We start from the raw sequence: 27,017 nt of genomic DNA on the forward strand, positions 1-27,017 counted from the left end.
CTTCGGCTCACACCCCCGCATCCAAGCTTGCCAAGGCCAGACGATTTTCCCCTGGCAACATTTCGAATTCGCCCCTTTCTCTCTTCTGTCTATGCCAGCAAAGTGATTTTCCTGAAGTAGTCCCCGTCCTGCCTCCTCCCCGCCATAAAGCTCCACGGACTCCCTATTGCCACCAAGATCAAATACCAGTGCTCAGTTTGGCACCCAAAGCCTTGCGCATAGGCCAACCTCCCACCTTCCCAGTCTTCTTAAACTGCGCCCCCCCCCCGCCCCCCGCCCCCCGCCCGGCCCAACACCTAGTCTTCGAACCGAAGACATCAGCCCCCTGATGCTCCGCAACAAGCCACGCCCTCTCAGCTCCGCCGCTCTGTCCTCCTTGCCTGGAATGCTCTCTCTCCTTCGCTCCGACTACAGCCTTCCCCGGCTTCCTTTAAGTCCCAACTCAAATCCCAGCGCCTATAGAAAGCTTCGCAGACCTCCCCGAATTCTGGTGCCTCCTTTCCGTTGATGACCTCCTATTTATCCTCTATACAGCTCGTTTCATTGTACTAGGCCCCCCCTCCAGTCGCCGCCCCCACTCCACCCTCCACCCTCCACCCCCCACCCCCCAACCCCGATTGTGAACTCTTTATTTTTGGTCTCTTTTTTTTTATCTCCAGGCACTTAATAGGAGCTTAATAAAGGTTTATTGACCGACTTTTCTGCGCAATCACTGCTGGGTCAGTCCAATGTGAGGGGAGTGGGGAGTGCGGCGGGGTGGAGGATGGATTGGGGACGCGGAGGTCTAGCGGGAATCGGAGCGAGGCCTGATAAAATCGAATACACTCCAAAAACATTTGTGATCGAGTGAAAGCCGGGGGCTGGGGAGGGGGCGGCAGAGATCTCAGAAAAGGGGTCCGGAGGTGCCGTCGTGGCCAGTGGGATGCTTGGAGGTGCCACGTCCCCCTCTCCACCCCCAGCCAGGAGCCCATCCCCCGCAGAGAGCGCGGGAGGAATGGTGGCTAGCCATCCAGTCAGTCTAGAACAAAACATGCCTGAGGGGGAGTAATGGGATTCAAAGGGCTGCGAGGCGAGGGGGGAGGGCAGGAAGGAGCACCGATGAGGTCATTTGAGCCATCCTACTCATTTTTCGGACAGGGAAACTGAGGCTTCGGAAAAAGGGGCGGGGAAATGATTTGGTCTCCGGGCGAAAAATGAGGGAGTGCCATCGGGGCGTTTCGAACAGCCAACCAATGAGCCGATGGGCGCGAGGAGGTGGATGGGCGTGTGGGGGCCGAGAGTACAAGAGGACGTACCCGGAGGGGCCATTTTAGTCCTCCGGAGCAGAGGCTCGGGGACGTGGTCGACCTGTGGAGTTCCTGGCTTGGCCACCAGCACCGGCAGTTACCCCCCTCTGGCCTACTTTCAGTTCCCTCGTCTCCCACCCCTGACGGGGACCTCGGCCTGGGCCAGCCCCAGTGTCCCGGGCCGACGAGGGAGAGGGTGTCCGCGTGCCGGCGCGCTCGCGCACGTGTGCTCGGGCCAGCCCAGACGGACGTCGAGGCCGCGGAGGAGATGAGCAGCGACAGAGGCAGGCGCCAGGCCCGAGCGACCCGGGATCGAGACTGGACAGGCCGTGGCCAGATCGGCCGGGGCATAGCGGGAAACTGGGAGCGGGGCCGCGGGCGGCGAGTTGCGGCCGCCGGCCGAGCCGGCCGGCTCCGGGGCCGCGGCCGAGGCTCTAGCTCCCACGTACTCCCCGGCCGCCCTCCCTGGCCAGGCCGGGCCTGGGCCGGCACTTCCCCGCCTCCCCTAGAAAACGAGCCCCCAAGCTCGGGGCCGAAGAACCAAGAGGAGCCACTGGAGAAGACTGGGGGCGGCGGCGCCTGGGGGTGCAGCGCCCTGAAGCCTTCCGGGGGCCTCTCGGCTCAGGCCGAGAGGCGCCGCGGGAGGCGGCGGCGGCGGCGGCGGCGGCGACAACAAAACTCCCCATTCCCGATGCCCCCTCCACCCTTCCCACCGCCGCTGCCCCCCCTGCCGCCCCCGCCGCCGCCGCCCCCGCCGCCGCCCCCGCCTCCACCGCGGGATCGCCGCGGGAATTTCTAGTAAGTGCGGTGCCGGGCCGCTGGGGGGCGGAGCCTGTGGAGGGAATCCTCCATCGCCCGGGCTGGGGGGTGTGTGGGATTGGGTGAGGAGGAATGGGGGGGATGGAGCGGGTGATGGCGCGGCAGGTGCCACGCGGAAACCGCAGCCCTCCGACCGGGGTCGGGGCCTGGGGCTCGGCGGCCGGGCCTACAAGGCCTGTCAGGATGGACCCCCGGCGTCGGCCTGGAGGATTCTGGGAGTTCAGAGCCATTGCGAAGGGGACTGGAGAGGGGCGGGAGGGGGGGCGTGACAGCTCCTGGCCTGGCCCCGCTTTCCCCCTAGACTTGAACTTGAAACACCGAGAAACTGATGAGCCCCTTTCCGTCAGAGGGGAGGGGTCGCGAAGGAGGGAGGAAGGGAGTGGAGCTAGGCAGCCAGAGGCCCGATCTGCCTGGCCCCCTGCAGGGGGATCGGCTTTAGAACCTCAGGTGGCTCGGCCAGCCTAGGCCTAGGGAAGACTCCGTTCGGGGAGTATGTACCTTTAAGAGTTAAAGGACCAGGACCCTCAGCGACTTGGTAGAGTGGACTTTTTTGGGTGGTAGGGGGAGGGGACCTTTCCACTGACATACCTTTCCCTTCCCTAAAAGCAGCTGAGAATCTATTTATAACCCTTTCCCTGGCCGGCCGAGTGAAATCACCCCAGCTATAAATGCCCCTCAATCCACTCTCCTCACAGTAGAGATAAGGTCTCCCTCCTCCCAAAAAAATTCCAAAAGGAGAAATTGACGTCAACTCCATCCCCACCCCCTACCTCCAACGGACTAGGCCAAGTGACTGAGGGCAGAGCACCCGAGCTGTGCAGACACAGGCTGGGAACGGGGATCACTTAATAGATTTGCCCGGTAACCCCCGCCCCGGGGTTGAGTAGGTAGAGTGTAGTGTGGTGGTGGAGAGGGCGAGATGAGCTCAAGCAGCAGCAGCAGCGACAGGTAGGGGAGTGCCTCCAGCCTCCAGCGTGCGTGCGGGGCCAGATCCTGAAATGAGCCGTCCTTCTGGGATTCGGGGGGCTGGGGGAGGGGGGGCGGAGCGGAGCGGAGCCGAGTGCGCCGGCAGCCCTGGAGAATGGGGGCAGGGGGTGGGCTGGGGCGGGGGAGGAGAGAGCCCGCTGAGATGGCCCTGGTCACTGATGGGAGGCATGGGGGGAGGCCAAGAAGGCAGCAGGGTAAGCTGAGGCCTTTCCTCTCGCCCCTACCAACAAGCTCACATCTTGTATGTGGCCACGAGTTCACTGATCTGGAGGTAAGAGCTGGTCGGGTGCTACCCCCGGTGGTGCTGGAGGGCCTTTTGGGATCTGATGACGAGGAGCAGGAAGACCCCACTGATTACTGCAGGGGTAATGGAGAGGGTGAAAGCCAACTTGGCCTCCTCCCTGTGGAGGGGAGGTGGGGGTGAAGGGCCCAGCCCCAGGCAGGCAGCCCAGATGAAGAGAGAGAGGCAAAGGCAGCTGCAGACTGGGAAGGGATGGAGGCAGGGTGGAGGTGGGAGGGCACAGCTGACACCCCAAGCCCCTTCCCAGGGTCCCTGGCCCTTCATCTGTTTAAGGGGGGTGGGAGAAGAGGAGAGACAGAGGCTCCATCCTTCTGGTGATCAGCAAGCCTTTCGAGGCCATTGGACTAGGGTCCCCAAGATTGGGACAGACACAGAGCCCCTGGGGGATAGGGGTGGCTGGGGGGGGGGGCCACCTAGACTGTCTCTGAGCCTTGGGCTTCCTTCCCCTCCCCCCAGGTGGTTACTACCCAGTGAAGATTGGAGACCTGTTCAATGGGCGATATCACGTGGTGCGAAAGCTGGGATGGGGCCACTTCTCTACTGTCTGGCTCTGCTGGGATATCCAGTGAGTGGCCCCTCTACCACACCCTCCTGGCCAATCCCCGATAGAGAGATTCTACCTGAGGGATCTCCTCCCTCCCCCTTGGATCTGGGGGTCGAGAAGCTAAAGTTGGTCTTTAACTGAGGGTCTCTGTTGTAGGCGAAAACGGTTTGTGGCCCTGAAGGTAGTGAAGAGTGCCGTGCATTACACTGAGACTGCTTTGGATGAGATTAAACTGCTGAAATGTGTAAGGCCTCACTGCTTTGGGGGCCCTGGTCCCCCCCATCCCAACTAGGCCCTGTTGCTAGACCCCAAGAAGGCAATCAGATGTCTAGTGACTCTCTCTGAACTAGGGTCTGAATTTGTGAGCCCCATGTGCCCTGGGATGCCGGAGTGGAGAGGGTGGGGGGGAGATACAGACCAGAGGAACAAAGAGGGGGAAGGGAGAACTCAGACCTGTCCTGCCCCCCGGCCCCTATCATGGACTTGATCAGTACCTGAATGCCCCCAGGTCCGGGACAGTGATCCCAGTGACCCCAAGAGAGAGACCGTGGTGCAGCTCATCGATGACTTCAGAATTTCAGGAATCAATGGCGTCCGTATCCTTGGAGGTGTGGGTACAGGGGTAGGGGGAGCTAGAGAAGGCACACAGGAGAGGGCATGTCTTCTGAATCGATGCCCTGTTTAGAAAAAGGGGGGCAGTACTAAGAAGGCATCAGTGGCCAAGGATTCCCTTGGGTTTGGAAAACACTAAGAGGCCCCTTTGGGAAAGCTGTCCTGGGCGCGAAGGGATCCAGCCCCTCCCAGTAGGGGTGGGCACAGTGCAGCTGAGAAGGCCCATTCAGCTGCTGGTCAGTTCGATGCCCCTTCACTCCTCTGTCTGGTCAGATGTGTGCATGGTGTTGGAGGTGCTGGGCCACCAGCTTCTCAAATGGATCATCAAATCCAACTACCAAGGCCTGCCCCTCCCCTGTGTGAAGAACATCATGCGACAGGTAGGACTGGCTTTGGAAAGCGCAAAGTACCATTGACCCAAGAAAGAGCCCATTATTGCCCTCTAGGAGCCGACTTCTACTAGGGCCCGACAGGGCAGGGTAATTGCTCACTTACCTCTTCTAGTCTCCACAATGCACAGCATTATGTTGTACACAATGGGTACGTGCTTTCAGTGTGCTGAAATCAAGGGCATAATCAGCCTCTTGGTTAGCCTGGCCAGTCACCTCCAACTCCTTCACAAACTCCCAGGCCTCTAGGGCATGACTTTGGAGTCCAAAGGGGGGAGCAGGAGCCCTAATTCCATGTCACCTTGGGCGAGTCAGCTTCATTCCCTTAGACAGACCTGTTTCCCATCCTGTATTCTTGGGTTATGGAATTATGTTGGGATTATGGTTATTCTTGTTGGAGCCTTCTGCAACATACCCATCACCTGCTCTATTCCTTTGACCAACTCTCCTATTTTTTAGATTAGTATCAAATTGTTTTGATAGTGTTGGATTTGTGGTATAGTCTGGGATCTGGTTGAGCTAGGCCCTCATCATTTATTTATCTGTCTGTCTACCTGTCTATCACCTGTTCATCTATCTTTCTAGCCATCTCTTCATCTGTCTGTCTAGCCATCTATTCGTCTATCGTCTATCTATTTCTGTCCTCTCTTTACCGCCTTATCTGTCTATCACTCTATTCTTCTATCTCTCTCTCTGTCTCTATCCATCCATCCATCCATTCATCCATCTCTCTGTCCGTCTGTCTATCAATTGATCCACCATTTACATCATCTATTGATCTCTGTAATCTGATCTCTCTGTCATTAGCTCTAGATTATCTGTCTTCTCTCTCTCTCAAATTTCCCATGAGTCTCGACCTCAGGACTCTGGGCCAAGTTCTGTGCTTGTCTTCCACTCCTTAACAAGATAACAAGATGAAGAGTTGGGGCCAAATGACCTCCTGTGGTCCCTCCTTCCCTCATCCCCTAAATCTGTGGGCCTGGGATTCTGCACTGCAGGGGGTGAGGAGAAGCTTGGGAAAATGGGGTTTCTCACTTCTGGTTCTACTACTAGGTGCTGCAGGGCCTGGATTACCTCCACACTAAATGTAAGATCATCCATACCGACATTAAGCCGGAGAACATTCTTCTGTGTGTGGGTGAGGTCTACATCCGAAGGCTGGCAGCCGAGGCCACACTGTGGCAGCAGTCGGGGGCCCCACCTATCTCTGGCAACACTGGTATCACTTAAGCTGGGGATAGGGGAGTGGAGGAGGCACATTTCCTTACCCCTATCCCTCTTCCCCCCAGCCCCTGGCCCTGGGGTCTAAGAATTCCCTCTCCCATCTATCTGACTCCCTTAACTTTCTATCTGTCTCTCTCTATCTCTCCCCCCACCCCCAAACCTCTCTCTGGCCTGTCGTCCTGGCCTGCTCTAGTGAGCTCTGCACCCCAGCAGATCATGGTAAGTTGGCGCCCTGGCACCTGTCCTGTGCCTTTGAGTTTATGAGCATGTGTCCTCCTCCCATGGAATGTACTAAAGGTGCAGGGATGAGGGAAGCCAGATTTGGGGGCAGTGTCCCCCTTCTTTCCACCACTTGGCCCTGGGAGGAACCTAGAGTGAGGGCAGCACTGGTTAAAGCCTTATCCATTGAGTCCTGTTAATCAGTTCTCTGACTCTTTTGAGAACTCGATAAAAAGGAGTGCCTTTGGGGGCATCTGAGTGGCTCAGTGAATTGAGAGCCAGGCCTAGAAACAGGAGGTCCTGGGTTCAAATCTGACAGATACTTCCTAGCTGTGTGACCCTGACCAAGTCACTTGAACCCCATTGCCTAGCCCTTACTGCTCTTCTGCCTTGAAACTAATACACAGTACTGATTCCAAGATGGAAGGTGAGGGTTAAAAAAAAAAGGAATGGCCTTGGAGCATCATTCATTCAGCCAGTCTTTACTGAGCCCTCTTCTCTCCCCTGAGGGGCCTCTCCTGGAAGACACTTCTGGGTTGGAGAGCAGAGTCTCAGGGAGCCGAGGAGTACAGTCTAAAGCCAGCCCCCAGTTTACAAACTTGTTTGTGAATCAGTTGTTTGGACTCAGTTTCCCAGGCCAGTTCCATCCAGCTGGTAGTGATCTTTGAATGAAGATAATATCTAGCCCTTAAAGAAGCGTTACATTGGGGGAACGAGCCTTGCTGTCCCAGGATACTGTCCATCTGGCCTACTGTTGGGAGATGCAGATGGGTGGATATGTGTGACATAGGCAGAGTCCATACCAGGCTAGGCAGGCATGTTCTAAATCTGTAGGACATCAGTGCTAGAAACTACCTCCCCACCCCTAGGAAACTGAGGCCAGAAAGCAGGGGAGGTGGTTGGTCCAAGTGCTAGAGCTGGACACAGAGGAGGAGGAGCTTGGGAATTTACCAATTCACAGGGTCATAGAGTTAGTTCCATGTTGGCAAAGGTATGGCATGCATGCCCCGGACTGCTCCACTGCACCTGGGGACATTGTTCACATGCCTCGACCCTTTGTCCAGCAGCCCAGTGCAAGCACTTCCTCCCTCCGCTCTCTGGGCTCACAGGCATCTTGAAGGTGCCGTTTAGGCACACAATCTCAAAAAGGTTCACCAATGCAGAGTTAGCCCTTGAAAGAGGTGATCTGATCCAACCCCCTTATTCCCCCATAATGGGTGGCTAGGTGACACCACAGTACACAGAGAGCTGGGCCTGGAGCCCAGTTCAAATCCAACGGTGGATGTTTATTAGCCATGTGACCCTGGGCAACTCACTGCCTCTCTGCCTCAGTTTTCTCCATTGTACATGGGGAATAATGATAATAGCACCTATCTCCAGGGCTGTTGTGAGGAAAAGCTAAGCTAATCATTCATTGTAAAGCCCATAACACAGTGCCTGACACATGGCAAGCCTTATATAGATGTTGGCTTACTTCTTATTATTGACATATGTGATTAGGGGCAGGGTGATTAGGTACCCTGAACTCTGTTGGGACCCAGAGGGCTAATCTGGGGCTCCCTGAGTAGGAGCCATCAATGGAGGGAGGCAGAGGGGGTTCTTGTCCTCTCTAGGCCCTACCCTTCCCACACCTTGGCACATCTCTTCTTATTAGAATGGGAAACTCTCTAAGAACAAGAGGAAGAAGATGAGGCGCAAGCAGAAACGGCAGAAACAGCTCCTGGAGGAGCGCCTTCGGGACCTTCAGCGCCTGGAGGACCTGGAGGGGGAGAGGGGTCTGGAGGGCCTGCTGGCTCCACTGCCCCAGCCCCCTGACACTGACTCAGATGAAGCTTTGGGGGCCACATGTGAGTGGGGCTTCCTCTGCTTCAGGGAGGGAGGGAGAGGGGCCTGCCTCCCCTAGCTCCTGTCCCGAATCACACCTAGCCTTTATCCAGCATCTCTAGGGGAGATCTGCTGGGAAGTACGAAGGCTCATCCTGTCTCTCACAGATGCCAACTCACAGCTGGGCGACAGCAATGGGACCACCCTGGCTGAGGCCTCGGGGGGCAGCCTGGCGTGCAGCCCCCAGAGCCTGACCTCCTCTTCAGGCTGTCACCCCTGGGGAGGCGGAGGGGTCTCCCCAGCCTCCTCCTCACCGCCTCGGGGACAGCGCACAGGCAACAGAGGCTTCAGCCCAGACTCCCAGACCTCTGGATTTTCGGGGTCCCTCTTCTCGCCGACCTCAGGCTCCACCCTGTCGGGCTTCTCCAACCGTCAAGAGAAGGGGGGACTTTTCTCCCTCAGCAACAGTAAGTAAGGGGCCCTGGCTGCATTGGCCAAGGAGGCACCACCAGTGTGGAGACCCTTCAGCTCCCTCTCCTGCCTCCCCCCCTCAGGAACATTAAATGCCACAGACTTCCTGGTGAACCCCCTGGAACCCCAGAACGCAGACAAAATCAAGATTAAAATTGCTGATCTCGGCAACGCCTGCTGGGTGGTATGTACAGTGTTGGGGAGGCAGGGGATGGCCCCACTGCACTTCCCTCTGACCTACAGAGTTGTGGTTAGGCAGTCACAGCTATGCTGTCCCCTAGGTCACATGGGAAATGGATCATGCATGTGCTCCTGGGGGAGTCTTGGCCTCCTAACTTTTCTTAGCCTTGGCCTGGAAGTTATGAGTCCTGACAGGAATGTGATCTTGGGGCTTTGCTGTATGATCCCAACCAAGGGCTCCCCTAAACCTAGGTCACAGAGGCAGCTGGGTATCTTAGTGGATAGAGTCAGCCCAGAGACAGGAGGTCCTTGGTTCAAATCTGACCTCAGACACTTCCTAGCTGAGTGACCCTGGGCAAGTCATTTCACCCCCATTGCCCAGCTTTTACCATTCTTCTGTCCTGGAACCAATACACATAGAATTGATTCTAAGATGGAAAGGAAGGGGTTAAAAATAAAATAAAAAATAGCGAGGCCAAGGGGTATGTAGGTGGCTCAGTGGATTAGAGCCAGGCCTGGAGACAGGAGATCCTGGGTTCAAATGTGACCTCAGACACTTCCTAGCTCAACTCCAACTGCCTTGCCCTTGCTACTCTCTGTCTTAGGGCTGACACTGAGAAGGTAAGGGTTTAGAAGACCAACAAAGGTGGGGTCAAACACCAAAGTCCAGAACGCCAGGCTCCTTAGATTGCAGGCTGTGGATGGGCCAGTCTGGGATGCTCAGGTCTCTTCGCTTTCTCTTTTAAGTATTTTGGTAACGAGTTCAACAGGACTAGTTTCCTTTGCAATGCTATCGATGCACTTGAAAGTCTTATTCTAGGAAGGGTCTGTGGCCCCAAAGGGGGTCAAAGACTCCCAGTGTGGATGGAGCATTCTCAAGGGGAGGGGGCGGCTAGATTCCCCCCCCACACACACACACCCTATAGAACATCTTCTCAGGGGCCGAAATCCTGAGGCCTTGCAGGCCTGCTCGGCTGGGGGTGGGCCAGAAAGGTCAGTGCCAGTAGCCCAAGTCTTCTGTCTCGGCCAGCCAGCTCTGGAAACCTCCTTCCCTTCCTTTCCCACAGCACAAGCACTTTACTGAGGACATTCAGACCCGACAGTACCGGGCAATCGAGGTGCTCATCGGGGCTGAATACGGCCCGTCGGCAGACATCTGGAGCACGGCCTGCATGGTAGGACCCACCCCCACGTGTCCGGGTGGACGGCTGCCCACCTCTTAGGCCTGGAGTGCCAGCTCAGCTGCTGTTCCTTTTATCCCATCCCAGGCTTTTGAGCTGGCCACAGGGGACTATCTGTTTGAGCCCCACTCCGGGGAATCCTATACTCGAGATGAAGGTGGGTGAGGTGCACAGACAGGGATGCGGGACTCACCTACCACCTGGGGGACAACAAAAAGGATTTGGGACTATGGGAGGGAGAGGGGCAGCTAGGTGGCTCTGTGGACTGAGAGCCAGGCCTGAGATGGAGGGTCCTGGGTTCAAATCTGCCTCCAACAGGCAGGTCCTAGCTGTGGGACCACCCCAATTGCCTAGTTTTTACCAAGACAGAAAGGCTTTCAAATATTTTTAAGTTCTAAGAATTGACACCAAGTTATTTCCAAAAAGGTAATTCATTTTTGTAATTAAAAAAAAAAAAAGAATTGATACTAAGGCAGAAGGTAAGGGTTGGTTTTTTTTTTGTTTGTTTTTTAAGTGGGGAGGGGCCTAGGCAGCTCAGTGGCTCAAACTGGGCTCCAGACACCTCAGACACTCCCAGGCCGGGTGCCCCTGGCCAAGTCACTCAGTCCCAGTTGCCTAGCCCTTCCTGCTCTTCTGCCTTGGAACTGATGGTATTCATTCTAAGACAGAAGACAAGTGGGAAGGAGAGAGCACTTATTGCAGCTTGGGCCTCCCTCACAGATCACATTGCCCACATCGTGGAACTCCTCGGAGACATCCCACCAGCTTTTGCCCTCTCTGGCCGCTATTCACGAGAATACTTCACTAGACGAGGTACTGACCAGACCACAAGGGCCTCTGGGAAGCCAGAGGGAATGAGAAAGTGGGTGGAATCCAAGGTCCACCTTCTAGCCAGGTAGTGCCCAGGGCGCAAGGCCAGGTTTTTCCCTTTTAGCCCAGAAAGGCCGGTTCCCTTCTGGGAGCTCCCATTTCCCCGTGGGTGACTCCTTTCTGCTCAGAGGTAGTACTGGGCTGTGCACTAACTGCACCAAGGATGTCTGGACTCAAATGCTGAGCACCGTTCCCTGGGCTGGCTTTGCCAGAGACACCACATCTGGAAGGACCAGTGGGACGTAAAGGAAGGCAGGGAGGAGTCGGCTGTCGGGTCAAGGAGTGAGGGAGCCCTGTCAGAGAAGTCAGAGCCAAAGCCGAGGGGTCTCCGTTGGCCTGGGAGTAGAAAGAGGCTAAGTGATTTCTGTCTCCTAGGGGAGCTTCGTCACATTAAGAATCTCAAGCACTGGGGGCTGTATGAAGTACTCATGGAGAAGTACGAGTGGTCCCTGGAACAGGCAACCCAATTCACAGACTTCCTGCTGCCCATGATGGAGTACATCCCCGAGAGGCGGGCCACCGCTGCTCAATGCCTCCAGCACCCCTGGCTTAATTCCTAAGCTCCAGGCTCTCCTGTTCTCCCTGCTCTAGTTTGCTGTGGTAGAGGGTGGCCTGCTTTTTTAATGTGCCTTGGTACTGTGCCAGACAGGGGAGGAGGCTGGCTCTTAAGTGTCTTTGGCCCATCCTGAAGCACCAGGCCTGCACAGTTGGAGCCTGTGCTGCTGGGGAAGGCTTCCAAAGCTAACCTGCCCCGCCCCCCCCTCGTCTCCCAGAACCTTGGTGCATCCTCCCTTCAGGCCCATAACTAGTGTGCAAGGTTGTGCTGGGCTGTTTAGCCAGCAGCGTTTCTGGAGAAGGATTTAGTTGTTTTCCAACCTGTTTTGCAGTCTTTCCCTCTGTTCTGATCCCAACTTTTTGCTCAGGTTAAAAACAAACAAAAAAAACAAAAAAACAATAAAATCATTTTTCTTATTGAGTATCGTGCTTGGTGTCCTATCACTGGGTTTGCCTAGAGTCTGCCGGGGTCCAGGGAAGGGCGGAGAAGGAAGGAGAGAAGCTGGCTACCTCGTGGGGAGGCAGAGACCTGTCATCTCACACTCACTGGCCATTTACGAAAACACCCAGGCAAGATGGAGGAGGATACAGCTGTTTATTTCAGATGCTATGAAGCAATGGGAATGGGAAGCACATTTGGGATGAGGAAGGAGGTAATCTATGTCCAGACTCAATTTCCTGTCTGGCAAACGGTTATTGGGGGGCCAATAAATAGGAGCACAACTGGAGGGGTGAGGAGGGGGAGCTTCTCCTTGCAGGCAGGTAGGTGTCCAAGAGCTAGATGTCCATGGCCTGTCCATTGATGACTCTGATGTGGCGGATGATGTCCTGGATAGCTTCTGAGGTGGTGCCTTGGCCCCCGATGTCTGGGGTGTGCATCTAGGAAGAGAACCCCAAATGGGCAACTGACAGGGTCCCGGTCCCTCCCCTGCCACCAGTGAGACAAGAGGCCCAAAGCGCTGAGTTGCCTTCAGAGCTAAGGCAGTCTGTACAGAAAACATGGAAACAGCTGGGCTTCAGAGTGCCAAACCACCAAGAAAACCATACCAACACCTGGCACAAGGACGGAGTTGGGATTGGAGCTACAGTTCTCAGATTCAAACCCACAGATTTGCTACTTTAACTAAAGTTGAAGACAAAACATGGAGGGCAAGAGGTAGCTTCAAAAGTTCTGTTCTGTAACCAGAGCCTTATTGGTCCCCCACCCCACCAAGAGGTCTCGAGAGCCTCACATTTTCATTGTCCATTGATGCCAGGACAGCCTTCCGGATTGAGCTGGCGTAGGAGTGGAGCCTGCGACAAATGAGATGGGGGACAGAGAGAGCTCAGGTCTCTGGCAGGTCCTCGGGCACAGGATAGAGGGGAGACAGAGACCCTGAATGCCCCACCCCGTCCCACCCTTTGCCCAAAACAAGAAGGTCCAAGAATGAGGCCCACTTACTTTAGATGGTCCAGCATCATGCAGCTGGCCAGCAGGGTGGCCGTAGGGTTAGCGATGTTCTTATTGGCAATGCTTTTACCTGTGTTCCGGGTCGCCTGGAAGAAGATGGGGGGAGGAGGGGGGGGGCAGGGGTGTGAAGGGAACAATTCCAGCTACTTCTCTCCACCCCTTCCCAATTCAATCCTAGCCACTCACCGTCTCAAAGACTGCATATACATGCCCATAATTTGCCCCAGCCACAAGGCCCGGGCCCCCGACTAGGCCAGCACAGACATTGTTGACAATGTTGCCATAAAGATTGGGCATCACCATGACATCAAACTGCTGGGGCCGAGATACCAGCTGTGGAAAGAGCTTGGGTCAGAGAGACTACACATGCCCAGTACCCAATGTACAGAAGAACCCTGGGGCCAAGCACACAAGTCTTGCTGGACTTCCTAAGGGACTGCACAGGGAAAACAACATCAAGGGACAACAGCAAGCAGAGGTGGGGGCATATGGAAATCAAGAAAGCTCAATTCTCCCTTCCCCACCCCCAGGACCATGGTGACTAAAATATAGCACTGGCAGGGTGGCTTGGTGCCTCAGTGGATAGAGAGCCAGGCCTAAAGAGGAGATGGCAAGTTCTGGGTTCTGGCCTCAGGCACCTCCTATCTGGGTGATCCTGGGCAAGTCATTTAACCCCCAGTACTTAGTCCTTACCACTCTTCTGACTTGGAACCAATACTTGTTTCAATTTTAAGACCAAGGTATGGGTTTAAAAAATAAATTCAAATATAGCACTAGTCTAAAAAACAAAACCCAAATGTCAAAGGGCCCCCACCCAAATGAATCATGGTTTAGTTGGGAAAAGCAGGTTCAGACTACTGCCCTTCAAACTTATCTAAGCTCAGCTGAGGGGCTTCCTCAAAGCCACCCAGGTAGCAAGTGGCAGAGTTGGGCCTAACCCTGAACAGCCGTCCAGCATGCTTTGGGCTCCAGCAGCCTCCCCTACAGAACCAAGGAGTTGGTCTAACATCCCTATGGTCTCTTCCAGTTCTGCCTTCTAAGGGCCAGGATTTATCTGCTTTGGCAGAATTACTGGCTTTTTCCCCCGGCACAGTGCTGAGGCATTAAGTTTATATATCTCTACATCCGGAGGTGGGAAAGGAGGCAGCAGTTAAGCTGAGGCTAGCTGGGTGGGCTGGGCTCTGGTACCTGCATCGTGGTGTTGTCCACAATCATACTCTCAAAAGTGATGTTTGGATAACCTGAAGCAACCTCCTTACAGCACTGGAGGAAGAGGCCATCTCCCAATTTCCTATGAGAGAGGCAGAAAGCTTGGTGGATCACAAAAACAAGAACATTTGGTGAAGTGGTATAGAGTGATAAAAGCACACAGGATGGGAACAGGAGACCTGGATTCTAGTCCTGGTTCTGCAACCAGCTTGCTGTGTGACCTTGGGCAATCCCTTTCCCTCTGGGACTCAAGTTTCCCCATCTGTAAAATGAGGATGTTGGACTAGATCTTTCAGTGGGTTCTATGATCAGGGGAAAGGAGATGGAGAGATGGGGAGAAATAGCATGAAAGGAGTAATGGAGGAGAGGGGAGAGAGGTATAAATGAATCAGTTATCATCAACCTCCACCCCCACCCCAGTCCCACATCCCTACATGATATTGGCTTTGTGCACGGCGGTCACTTTCTTGCGCCCGGTTTCCTGGGCCAGCCGGAAAGCATACTCGGCAATGCGCAGGGACTTGGCCTTAGTAATGATCTTCAGGCTTTCCACCACACCTGAAACACTCTGTGGGGGTAAAAGGGTAGGGGTGGGTGATTATCTTTCCCTTAGGAAGTCTTCTGCTCCACACGGGGGTGGGGAGGGTGGGGGGCATCAACCTCATCTACTTCTTAGCTGATTTAAGGGCCTACAGAGCCTGGGTACTCACTCCCATGCTAGATGGAGAAGATGAAACTTCTGCATCAGAGGCTCAGTGAGTCTCAGCTCATTGCTTGGAGTAAGACTGGCTTTGTAAACTGACTTACTGGAATCGATTTCTCCATACCTACAAGCTGTGGCCTCACGGCACACTGATCCCTGGAGGCTGCCTCATTGGAATCTTCCTTAGAGAGCTGGTTTAGGGACTCAAGAAGGAAGCAGTCAGTTCCTTTCTGAGAACCCTGCATATACCTCCAAAAGGTTCATACTCTTCAAGCCCGATCTCCTCACACTCAAAGGACTAAGATCTATCCCCAACAAGGCCATTAATAATCACCTATTAGACTCTAAAAGCCCTCCTCAAAGAGGAGCATCCCCAATGTCCAAGGTCTGCTCTGAAAACTAACAATCATTGGGGCTATTGCAGTTCTAGTAGGTCTGTTAAAAGAAAAAAAGGGAAAAAACCACCACCACAACAAAGAAAATGGCTGCTGGGTCATGTGGGTTCCTTGTCTCTCTACCTGCCCCACGCCCACCAGCTGAGCCCTACCAAAACAGCCCAGAATGAAAGGTCAAGAGACATGGCTACTGGCTCTGCTCCTAATTCAATGGGCAGCTCCAGACAGGTGGCTTTCATAAGGATCCATCCCGCCGTTCACAAGAGACATACTGAAGGCCTATCTGGCTCTGAATCAGGCTCACATAGAGAATCTAGGGGCAGTCGGAAGGCCTAATGTCACAGTTTCATAAAAAGTGGTATGATCAGAATTGTTTTCCTCCCTATATGTAGACTCTTGAGATAGCATCAAGATTTACATTAATTGACAATTTGGGGACCACACTGTACGGACAATCAAGAGAAGATGAAAAAAAAATCAGGATCAGCAGAGCAGAGCGTGTCCAACGTGCACTGCCCAGCCCAGAATTTGGCCGAAGTCTACAAAGTGTCCCCATAAGGCTGTCCTTATACAGAATGTTCTTCTTTCAGGCCTTGAGGAAATTTAACTAGTTCACATGCTCTTTTGTGTAGGCGACTGACTTAAAAGAGAAACAAAATGTTGGCAAGGCCAAACTGGGACAGAAAGACATCTAAAAGAACACAGAAGATAGTGGGTGCATCACTACTACACCAAACATCAGGATGGTTCCTTCTGAGTTGCAAAAGCCCCAGATAAGGCTGAAAAGTCCTAGCCAGGGTCCCCCTTCAGCCTATCTTTGCAGCTTCAGACCCAATCTCGAGCCTGGAGGTATGTTCCACAGGGCTCCCACTCAGAAGTCATCTTTTTGCTATCTAAACCCACACTCCTAAATCCTAAATCCACACCGCTGCTGGAGGTCAGTGGTGTCGTGGGCAAGGTCCCTGGAGTTTGTATCTTTGGATACAGTGTTCTAACCTAGGTTTGGGAGGGTCTTTCCTTGAAAACTATTGTCCCTTCCATGCCCACTGGCTTTTAACAATGATGGAGCTAAGTGTGACTTAGTTGTGGAAGCCCAGTTTCTCAGGCAATAATTATCTGCTAGACCTCTTTCTCCTTTTGGTAAACAGTAAAAATGAGTTCTCTTGGGGGCAGTTAGGTGGCTCAGTGGATAGAGAGCCAGGTTTGGAGATGCAAGGCACTGGGTTCAAATATGACCTCAGACTTAGCTTAGCTTAGTGTGTGTGACCCTGGACAAGTCATAACCCCCATTGTCCAGCCCTTACTACTCTTCTGCCTTAGAACTAATATGTAGTGTTGATTCCAAGATGGAAAGTAAGGCCTTACCTTCCATCTTAGAATCAACACTGTTTACTAGTTCCAAGGCAGAAGAATGGTAAGGGTTAGGCAAGTCAAGTGACTTGCCCAGGGTCACACAGCTGGAACGTCTCTGAGTCCAGATTTGAACCTAGGATCTCCCATCTCTAGGCCTGGCTCTCAATCCACCGAGCCACCCAACTGCTCCAGGGTTTGTTTGTTGTTGTTGTTGTTTGAGTTCTCCTTTAAACATGAATTGATCATATTTCGGCTTGTTTGGCAGGTTTAACTTCTTTTGTAGAGAAGAATCTGTGAGTCTCTGGTTTCAATCTGCCAAGCCTAAAAGATGCCAAGCTTACCAGACTTTGGGAATACTGTGAAAGCAGTACATACCCATGGAAGGAGGGTCTCTCTGTGTGTATCTCTTTCTCTACAGTTCTGATAAAGAAGATGAACTTACAGAACTGGAGAAGAAAGGAGACTCTCACTAGTTATGCCTCCTGGGATGGTTGGGGTTGGGGTTGAGATGATCACTAAGGTCCACTAATATTCTATGACTGTCTGTAGAGAACTCATTAAAGACTTCACTTATCACCTGGCTGGATTCTAAATGGAGGAGTCATTTCCCAAAACCTAGCAGGAGCTCCCAAGATCAGAAACCAGGTTTCCATCAGTACAGCTGAGGCTAGATCCAGTGACAAACTGGACTAGCTAGGAATGGAAGGGATGGGGGAAGAGGTCTCACCTCATGTTCCAGGCTGCTATACTCTCCCTCTGTGTTCTCCCTCACGATGAGGATGTCTATGTCTTTGTGGCGAGTCACCACCCCTGGCAGACTCTTACAGTGGATGACATTGGCATAGAGGTCTAAGCTGGTGCTAGAGATAAAGGGAGAGGAAAGAGAGAGTCCATATATCTGGCAGGAAGCCACCAACATTTCCCCCATGCCCTTTGTCATGACGGTGGTGGCTCTTACCGAAGAATGTTGTTACGGGATTTATAGGATGGTGGCAGATTATGGTTGGTTTCAATATTTCCTGGGGAATACAAGCAAGAGAGTGGACTTGGGGTAAAGGTCACCAGAGCAAGAAGCCACCAATGGAACCAAATGCTACTTTTTTTTATTTTTCCGGTTTCCATGATTCACCAAATGCTACTTCTACTAAACTACTTCCTGAAGGTTAGAGGTCTAGCTTTGAAATTTCTCTCTTTCTCTTCTCAAAGTGGGGGGAAAAGAAATGCTCCTGCACCAAGTAACTGCTGAAGAAGGGTGAGTTCTAAACTATCTGGGCACTGACTGCTTTCTTTAAGGGCATTTTCTTCCCAGGTAGCTCCAGGTCCTGTTTGGCTTTGAAGAGGGCTAGGGTATTGCTTCCAGGGGCCTAGGGAACCAGGATCCCTATACTCCCTATAGGCAGGGATTATGAGGTAGAGTTTCCCCAGATCAATGTAAATTCCTGTCACTTAGAGTAAAAAAAGGAAAGGAATAGAAGACAGGATGAGGCAGATTAGGCTTGACAACAGTTCTAGGACTTAGGGACTTTCTCTGACTACAAGCTCAGTATGAGTCAATGCATCCTGACTGCCAAGAAAATGAAGGAAATCCGAGGCTCTATTAATAGAAACATCTCGGCTCAAACAAGGAAGGTACGAGTCCCCTTGCTTTAAAGTTCAGAGGAAGGCAGAGCAGGGGAGGGCAGGCTCTGAAGCAGAGATTACACCAAGAGGAGTTGGAAGATATGGGGACATTCAGCCAATAGAAGGGAAGACCTAGGAGAAATACCAGCTCTGTCTTTCAATATTCAAAGGACTGGGACAGTGAGGTGGCTCAGTGGATTGAGAGCCAGGCCTAGAGATGGGAGCTCCTGGGTTCCAATCTGACCTCACACTCTTCCTAGGTGGGTGACCTAGTCACTCAATCCCCATTGCCTAACCTTTACTGATTTTCTGCCTTGGAACCAATACTAGAATGGATTCTAAGATGGAAGTTAAGGGTTAAAAATGTATATATGTTCAAAGAGTTGTCACATGTAAAAGGGAACAAGGTTGGCCCCAGTGGGCAGACTATAGACACAATCCAGATGTGTCCCTGATGGAATAGGTGGGGAGTTCCCCACCTTCAGAAAAATGCTACAGAGGTGATTCCTATACTCAATGGGAGATTCAAGAAAGCATCTCCCACATGCAGGGCCCTGGGCTCTGGATGTAATCTAACAATCCCCGACCTTAAGGAACTTCTTATCTCAAACAGATAACCAATAAGCTCCCTCCCAACTTGAGATTCTCAGCCTCCTTATCAGAGTCCTGGGAACGGAACCCAGGAGTCCTGCTGCCCGCCCCCCTAACTGTGCTATCCCCCTCCCAAGGGAAAGGGGTGGGGTTCACCTCCCCATTCTACCCCCCAAGCATATTCACACTCAAGGATGAGGCTTACCCTTCAAAGCTACACGATTTCGTCGGATGGCCATGATGGCATTGCGGATGTCTTCCTCATCAGCATTTGAGTTCACCTGGACCTCTTCAAAATCCACAGGCACACAGGCATGTCTGAGGTCAAGAAAGAGTGGCCAACACTAGCTGACTCCCCCAGCTCGACAAACTCCCCTTTCTCTAACCCAGAGACTCAACCCAATCCCCCATAGGAATTACCAGATAACCAGGAAGCCCACTGTCCAGGGCCATCAGTTTGGCCCTCTCTAACCTTCAAGGTTCTTCAAATTCCCCCCTGATCACTCTTTCTCTGCTTTAAAGTAGTTTGGGGCCCTCTGAAATCAAGGTCTTTCTGCTCCCATCAGGGTAAAGCAGAGGCTACACCCTGAACAATAGAGAAGGTGCTCAGAAGGCTTTGCAAAATGCCACTGCCCAGTACCTGCCTTGAAGCCATGTGTCAAGCAGAGTGAGCTAAGAAATATGGAAACAAAGCAAACTGACACCCCAACAGGTGCCTCCTGCTCTAACCATACTTGATTATGAAAAATCCCATTTTACTCAAAAGCAGGTTAATTGAGGGGGCTCAGGGAGAAGGAAGGGACAGAGATTGTTCAATCTTCACCAAAGGATTTCATACAGCCAGGTGGCTCAGTGGATAGAGAGCCAGGTCTGGAGATGGAAGGTCCTGGGTAAAAACCTGGCCTCAGACACTTCCTAGCTGTGGGACTATGGGCGAGTCACTTAACCCCCACTGTCTAGTCTTTACAGTTCTTCTGCCTTGGAACCAAAATTCAGTGTTGAATCTAAATCAGAAGGTATGGGTTTAAAAAAATAGAATCCTCTGTGCCTCAATTCCCTCATCTGTCAAATGTACCTTCATTATAGGGGCTGAGAACTCATCCTGTCTAAGCTACACATTTGACACACAGTGGAAATGAGCCTAAAGGAGAAGTGATGTCCAAGATGACAAGATGATGTCACAAGATGACAGACGGTCAGGCCGAGAAGCCAGCTCCTTGTATGGTTTGTTAGACCAATGTCCTTTCCCTTATATCCCAATGTCCTTAATGAGGAAGGTCTAAAGCACTCCCCAAACATGGAACTGCTACTCAATACCATCCCTACTGGATGCCAGGAGATCTTCGGGACAGCCAGCTTCTCAGAGCCCTGGGAATCTCAAGCCCCTAGATTGAGCTCTAGTCTCAACCACTCCCTGGGCCTTGGCTTAGCCATCTCCCCACCAACTTCGTTGGATCAGAGGGCCCTGCCAGCTCTACTGTAGTCCAAACTATGCAAAGTAGCAAAGCTCAATCTGAGCAGAGGACAGCAGGTAAAAGCACTGAGAAAAGGGATGGGGATGGGAAGGGGAAGAGGGTCAATCCCATACCTGAACACAGATTTGACATGTAGCATGAGCTCCGGCCCAATGCCATCGCCAGGAATCATGGTCACGGTGTGTCGGCCTCCATACTTGGCGGATGGAGGCTGTGGAAAGGAAGTCAAGGAGTTAAGGGAATACTTAGGGATGTCTGGCAGCCATTACCCCTTACCCTCTATCATTAGGAACCAGACCCTGACCTGGATTGGAAGAATGCAGAATCTATCCATTAGCAGATACGTGGGAATGGATGGTACAGAGGCTAGGGTAGAGACACCAGAATGGTTCTAGCCTTGGGCTTTGCTTTTAGGCCGAGGTTTCCCACCCCATCCACCCCAAGGGTTGAGAGTCCATCATCAGGGCACACCTAGACCATCTGTGCATATGCTGGCAACAGAACACCAGTTTTTGCCACCACCCTTCTGTTCCCATGGGAGAAGGCGGTGCCCTGCCCATTGAAGTGCCCACCACACTCCCCATAGGGGACAATTCTGAGCCAAGTTCTGCCTGGCCTCCCCTATCACTAAAGAGGAATAATGAGAGTGTGGAGAGAAGCCAGGCTGGGCACCTGGGGAAGGCAGAGAAAGGAGCTGATGGGAACTAGGGTGGGTAATGGCAGATATGACCCTATGCCTCCTCAAAACCCATCTCCAACCAAAAGCAGGAAAAACAATACTCACGATTGTTTGCTGCTAGTGCCCGGAACAGGAAAAACAAGGCCAAAAGATGGATGGTGTGAAAAGGGAAAAGACAAAATGGTAGAAGTTAGAGTGGTTGCCCTGCAAGGCCTAGCTGCTGCTGCTGACCACCTGGGGGGTGGGGATGGGGCTCATCAAGGCTGCTGCTCCCTGGCATAGGGCCTCCTCTCCTCCCCTCCCCATTCAACACTGGCTGGCCCTGCACAGCAGGGGGCAGGGCAAGGCAAGGGGAGGTAGGGCTCTTTGAGGGGCAGCCTGGGATAGATGAGAGGTGGGCCCGGGAGGGGGGCCCAGCCCCACTCTAAGTGGAAACCCTGGGAGGATTTGAGCCACCTCCTTGGAAGCCCCTGTCAAGCGTGCTGCGGGGGAGAAAAGGGAGGGCAAAGGGAGTGGGGGGGAGCAGGACCCCTGGAGGCTGTTGACAGCTCAGCGGGCACCCAGAAGGACTGAGGCAAAGAGAATTTGCACACACGCAAGACAGGCACTTACTGAGGAGAAGCCCCTCCAGCTGGCCTCCCGGGTACCTAAAACCTGGAAAACAAAAACCAGACCCAAGCTTCCATTACCCACCATGCCATGCCCTATTAGAGGAATTGAGGCTCAGGGGTGCCACCTAGCTGCCCACCTTTTTGGACCCAGTTACCCAAACATATTTAGGTAGTGTAAGTGTGCTGTGCCCTAGATGGGTACAAAGACCAATTTTGTTGGAAAGGAAAACATCAAGGCTTTATAAAGGGAGTCCCTACTGGGGGCCCAGACCTAGGATAACAGAGTAATAACAACTCTGGATTCCACAGCATTTTGAGGGTTACAAAGCCCCTTCTTTGCACACCAAGAAATAAACAGTCCAACTTATTCATCCCCATCTTACGGGTAAGAAAAGGAAAGCTCACAGAGGCTTGTCCAGCTAGCAGGTGGCAGGACTATGGTCGTTTCTTTCCTTTCTTTTCTAAAATAAATAGCCCTATGATAATACATGTATAACCCAGCTCCATGAGTGGGGGAGACAGTCTGGATCATATAACTTCAGAAAACATATGTGGAAATTTGTTATTACACGTAACTGGTAAAAATAAAATCTCTTAATAAAAAATAAAATAAATAGCCCCTTTTCATATCTGGGGTTAACTTTAAAAGGTGGAGCACACATAGATTATAAACTCCTTAGAGCCCCAGGGCTCCACTGCTTGAGGCTTTATTCCCCACCCCTACTCCACCTACCCCAAAAGGCTGGACACAAACTACACCAGTTCTGGATTGGTCCACCAGTGGCGAATGAAAGGGAACTGCTCATTTCAAGGATGTTGGGAAGGCAGAGTAGGGGGCAGGGCTGCCCAGTTCTCTGAGATCAGAATAGTCTACAACAGGGAAGATGCCTCTGCCCTGGCAGGTCAACCTACCACCTGTCTCCTGGTCTTCCCTTCATCCCCTCCTCCCATCCCTGTAATCAGAGATGGAGAGGATCTAAGGCCAGAATACCCATCAGGTCAGGTTCTCTCTTGGTTTTTGCAAAGGAAAATTTGCTGGCCTGGCCCTAACAAAGCCAATGAATTCTTTCCTGCCCGGGTTAGCCAAGTAAGCATTTACCTCCATCCTCCTTGAGTTTATTGGATCCCCAAGCCCAGTTCAAGAAACAAACAAAAAAATCAGGCCAAGATAAGCAAAGCCAATTAGAAGCAATTAGGAAGTTAATTGGAGAATAAATCACATGACAAGCTAAGACCCAAGAGAAAGGATTTGAGATCAGCTAAGCTCAAGGTAACTGTAAACACATGCCCTACAGTTGTCCAGTATCCCCTGGAGAATGACTCCCTCAGGATCTTGAGGCCTAGTGGCTCACCAAAAACAATCAGCAAGTTCTCCTCAGAGTTTGGGTCTGGTTCTGATCTACTCGTTCTCAATTCTCTATCTTACACACTCACCAATGAGGGGAAACAGCCAGACTTCAATTAGAGGTTGTGGCTTACCTTAGTTTACCCATTTATTCAAGAGAGTAAGAATGGCCAGGTTCTCCCCTTCCTCTGCTACATCTTACTAGGTGTGGCACTCAGAAGCCATTTAACACTTGCAACCTGCCTTTCTTGGGGTGTACATACATACCTCTATACTAGAAGCAAATCAGTAGGTATTATTTGATTCAAACAATTCTTTTATGTCTAGTCCCTGGAAGGCCCCTTGCTGGGGACACCAAGCTCCCAAAGAAACAAAACAGTCCTTGTCTTTGTAGAACTTAATGCTCAATGGTGACAGGGCACTTAATCATATACTGATCTGTATTGTTCACTGATGGCTGAAGTCCATCAAACCAAGGAACATTTCTGAAATGTGTTAGTCTCACTTCCCTAACAAAACGGTGAGCGTCCTTTGAATGGCCTCCAGCTGAGAGATTCTCTGGGTAAGGCCTTTAAGTAGAGCCAGCAAAGGCTTTATGTAAAAAATAACATTTTGGAGAGCATTCCAGTGGTTAGTGAAATCAGCTTTCCAATGAGGAAATAATGCAATGTCCAAAGAGGGAAATGGCCCAGTCAGGAGACTCTGAAGCCTTCCTAAGAAGCTGCTAGCCTGCTCTACAGAAAGGCTGGCTCAACCTCCAGGAATGGGAGTTCTCTCACATTAACAGAAATCCACAACCCTATAGCACACAGCCTAGGCCAACCCCAAACCTTGATCTGTCTCCCTGAAACATAGAAACAGTAATCCAAAACTACAAAGAAATTGTTTCTGGATCAGAAACTGCCCACCTCCTCCACCCACCCACTCCTCTAACCCTTAATCCATGGGGGAGCCGAGGTGCTGGATCTTCAGAAAGCCTGAGTACACAGGTAAATCACCCAGAAAAGAACATCTCAGAGCAAATTTAGTACTGCGAGACCAATGGAAGAATGGAATAGAGAAGTCTAGCCTTGAATTAAGGCTCTGACACCCTCTGAAAGTCAGTTTGCTCACCATTCCTCATAGGAACAATCAATGGGAGAAAAGTGCTTTGTGAACCCTAATGTAGTATGTGCACTAGCACACACAGATTATTATTATTATTATTATTGTTAACATCATCATCCCAGATGAGGGATTAACCCAAGGTGATGGGATATTCAAAAAGAAACTCTTCAAATCCATTACCCTCATTTTACAAATGAGGAAACTGAGGCAATACAGGTAAAATGACTTGCCCCAAATCAACAGGACTGAGATTTCAACTCACATCCTCCAACTTGAAACCCAGCTCACTCATCAACATTGCCTCCCCTGGAGTCCATGGCAATCAGTCTAATGAGCATTTATTATAGTAGGTGCTGGGGATACAAAGACAAAACCAAAGCAGCTCTGCCTTCAGTGAGCTCCCAGTCTTCAATGGGAGATAATACATATAAATCTGCACAAAAGAAAAATGGGATTGTGTGAAGATTGGGAGGAGGGGAGCAGCAGAGGAGATCAGGAAAGGCTTGTGCAAAGCTTTGAAAGCAGACATCTAAAATCACAGAATGTCAAAGCTATTTTAGAATTTTAGAAACCATTTATTATGAATGCCCCCTTTTTACAAAAGAGACTGAAATCAAGAAAGTTGCAGTCACAGAGCTGGGCCTCAGATCTCAAGCCTCTTCCCCATCTACTCCTCTCTCCCCTTCACCTCCATGCCTTCTCCAGCATCTGAATCAGCCACAGTGCTATTTGTGCCCCAAAATGTTGCTTACAGACATGTTCTAAAAATTAACTCTGTGTGTCAACAGGTTCTATTTGGAAAGCTTGCAACCGCAACCCCCTGCAGATCTTATGAAGACCCTAGTAAAATTGAATACTTTCATTTTCCCTGAATGAGTCCCTTTCCCAGACAGCAGCTGTCTCAAACAGCTTTTCCTGTCTCCTATGCCAGTCCTCATTCTCTTCCTCTCAGCCAAGGATATTTTTCCTCCTCCTTTATTGAGAAGACCAGGGGTCAAAGTCTGCTCATCTCAAAACTATGTCATTATATACATCCATATAATATAAAATTTTGATGTAGACTCTAAATGATCATCCCAGTAAACACATCAACAACATGGAAATAGGTTCTGATCAAGGACACATGTCCTTCCCAGCTACGGGAAGGGGTGGTGGGAGGGGAGGGAGGGAAAGAATATGATTCTTGTAACCAAGGAATAATGTTCTAAATTGACTAAATAAAATTTTAAAAAATAACATAAATGTTTCTCCTTCACTATAGTCCTTGATGGCAGTAGCCCTTCTGGCCTTTCCCCCATTGTTCTCCATCTCTCCCTTTTTTCCCCCAATCTCATTTGATTCTTCCAAGAACTCTATGAGTTAGAGCTGACATTCACAAAACGGTTTTCAGGTTTGCAAAGTCCCAATCTGATCTTATTCCTGCATGAGGCACCACAGGCATCATTATGCCATTTTAGAAATGAAGAAACTGAGGCAGTGCTTGCTGGGAGTGAGAGTGAGTCACATTCTTGCTTCTAGTTATATCTGCAATAGGATCCTCTTGCCCCTTCCTGGCTTTGCCTCAGTTTCTTGGCCCTGGTCTCCCCTAAGACTCCCTTCCATAGCCCTATTCCCTTAATATCCCACCACCACCATCCCAGGATATTCCATACTCAGTGTTGCCTGGTACTAGGTGCAGAAGATGCTATCTTGCTCATTTTCCTTTGAGGTCTCATGGGTTTATGCTGCCTCCCCAGTTATCTGGGCTGCTTCAGGGCAGAGCCTTTTATTCTGCTACCTAGGGCAGTACTGAGAAGAACAGCTGTTCTATTCATACTTCTTAAATGAATGTTGCAGTGATTTGTAATAATAAGAAGGACAATAATAGTAAGAGAACTTACATTTCTATAGCACTCTACAGTTTACAAGACGCTTTCTGTGAAATGCAGCTTCATAGTATCCTGAGAAGGAAATGCAACTAGTCTAAGTGTCTCACTGTACAGATGAGGGAACTGAGGCCCAGAGAGGTCACCAGTAACGTCCTAAGGTCAGGTAGAATCAAGCAGCAAAATGGGGAATGGCACTCAGGTTGTCTGACTCCAAAGCCAACATTCTGTTATCTCTTGCTTCTTGCAAGAGACTGATTAATGGGGACATTTTTGCTGTTTTAAAATAGTATGACATTCAGTCATTCTGTGAACCCAGTGGTTTCTTGAGCCTTTCTGACCAAGAAAAAGATGGCAGTTAAACTGATTCTTAGTCTGCACCTTCCACTTTCTTCTTCTTAGGCACCCTACCCTCCTCTGGAATCCTTAATCCTCCTCTAAAGCTAATTCAAACACCATTATGGTGCTCATTAAATGCTCTGCTTTTATTCCCTTCTCTCTGAAGTCTTTCCTAATGTCTCCCTCTGTTGGTAATCTTTAAAAAAAAAAAAAAACCTTCCCTTCTATCTTACAACCAACACTGTATTTGTTCTAAGGCAGAAGAGCAGTAAGGGCCAGACAATGGAAGTTAAGTGACTTGCCCAGCGTCACACAGCTAGGAGGTATGGCCTCTGCTCTCACCTCCCAAAGGCCCCTAGCTTTAAAGATGGCCATCGAGGTGCAGCCCTCACCACCTTAGTTACCATAGGAACCAAATCTTAGCTATACCCTGTAAGCCCAACATGGATGGTAATGTTCTTCAATGAATGTGGAATTCATTATTAGTTCTTTCTTCTCCCCATTCTACAACCCGATACTGTTTCTTCTTTCTTTTATCTTTTAAGAAATTAATTTGTTTGTAGGTAACATGAAAATTCCCATATTAAAAACAATAACAAAAGTCCTTACTTTCTGTCTTAGAATAGATGCTAAATATCGGTTCCAAGGCAGAAGAGCTGTAAAGGCTAGGCAATGAAAGTGAAGTGACTTGCCCAGGGTCAGACAACCCTGACTCCCTATCCACCTAGCTGCCCCTGGCCATGGGTGTGGATAATGGGCCTACCGAGGCTAAGAGAAGGCTGTGAACCCAGGAGTCCGGGATTTCTAGCTCTC

General features: G+C 51.2%; 2 protein-coding genes across 7 annotated transcripts; one reads left to right on the forward strand and one right to left on the reverse strand.

Moving 5' to 3' along the window:
- Nucleotides 1-1,298: 1,298 nt before the first annotated feature.
- On the forward strand, nucleotides 1,299-11,884 carry SRPK3 (SRSF protein kinase 3). 6 transcript variants are annotated; one of them, XM_056809292.1, is made up of 15 exons: nucleotides 1,299-2,084; nucleotides 3,324-3,457; nucleotides 3,850-3,958; nucleotides 4,094-4,181; nucleotides 4,446-4,533; nucleotides 4,823-4,929; nucleotides 5,992-6,025; nucleotides 6,356-6,381; nucleotides 8,036-8,228; nucleotides 8,319-8,672; nucleotides 8,760-8,860; nucleotides 9,924-10,031; nucleotides 10,125-10,194; nucleotides 10,758-10,850; nucleotides 11,283-11,884. In XM_056809292.1, the coding sequence occupies exons 1-15, from the start codon at nucleotides 1,555-1,557 to the stop codon at nucleotides 11,465-11,467; spliced, it is 2,220 nt and encodes a 739-aa protein (XP_056665270.1). In that variant the 5' UTR covers nucleotides 1,299-1,554; the 3' UTR covers nucleotides 11,468-11,884. The 6 variants fall into 6 exon arrangements, with proteins under 6 accessions (XP_056665270.1, XP_056665268.1, XP_056665269.1 ...); XM_056809290.1 differs by having other exon boundaries at nucleotides 1,301-2,084; nucleotides 5,992-6,157; XM_056809291.1 differs by having other exon boundaries at nucleotides 1,303-2,084; nucleotides 5,992-6,157; nucleotides 8,373-8,672.
- A 154-nt stretch (nucleotides 11,885-12,038) lies between these two features.
- Nucleotides 12,039-21,061, reverse strand: IDH3G (isocitrate dehydrogenase (NAD(+)) 3 non-catalytic subunit gamma). Its single transcript, XM_007506986.3, has 11 exons — nucleotides 21,043-21,061; nucleotides 20,372-20,469; nucleotides 18,989-19,101; nucleotides 17,531-17,591; nucleotides 17,300-17,432; nucleotides 14,556-14,689; nucleotides 14,101-14,203; nucleotides 13,099-13,245; nucleotides 12,904-12,998; nucleotides 12,695-12,755; nucleotides 12,039-12,341 (listed from the first exon to the last, which is right to left on the reverse strand). Exons 2-11 carry the CDS (start codon nucleotides 20,428-20,430, stop codon nucleotides 12,240-12,242), a joined length of 1,008 nt encoding a protein of 335 aa, XP_007507048.3. The 5' UTR covers nucleotides 20,431-20,469; nucleotides 21,043-21,061; the 3' UTR covers nucleotides 12,039-12,239.
- Nucleotides 21,062-27,017: the final 5,956 nt, after the last annotated feature.

This window comes from Monodelphis domestica, chromosome X (assembly GCF_027887165.1).
Source record: "Monodelphis domestica isolate mMonDom1 chromosome X, mMonDom1.pri, whole genome shotgun sequence".
Classification (NCBI taxonomy): domain Eukaryota; kingdom Metazoa; phylum Chordata; class Mammalia; order Didelphimorphia; family Didelphidae; genus Monodelphis; species Monodelphis domestica.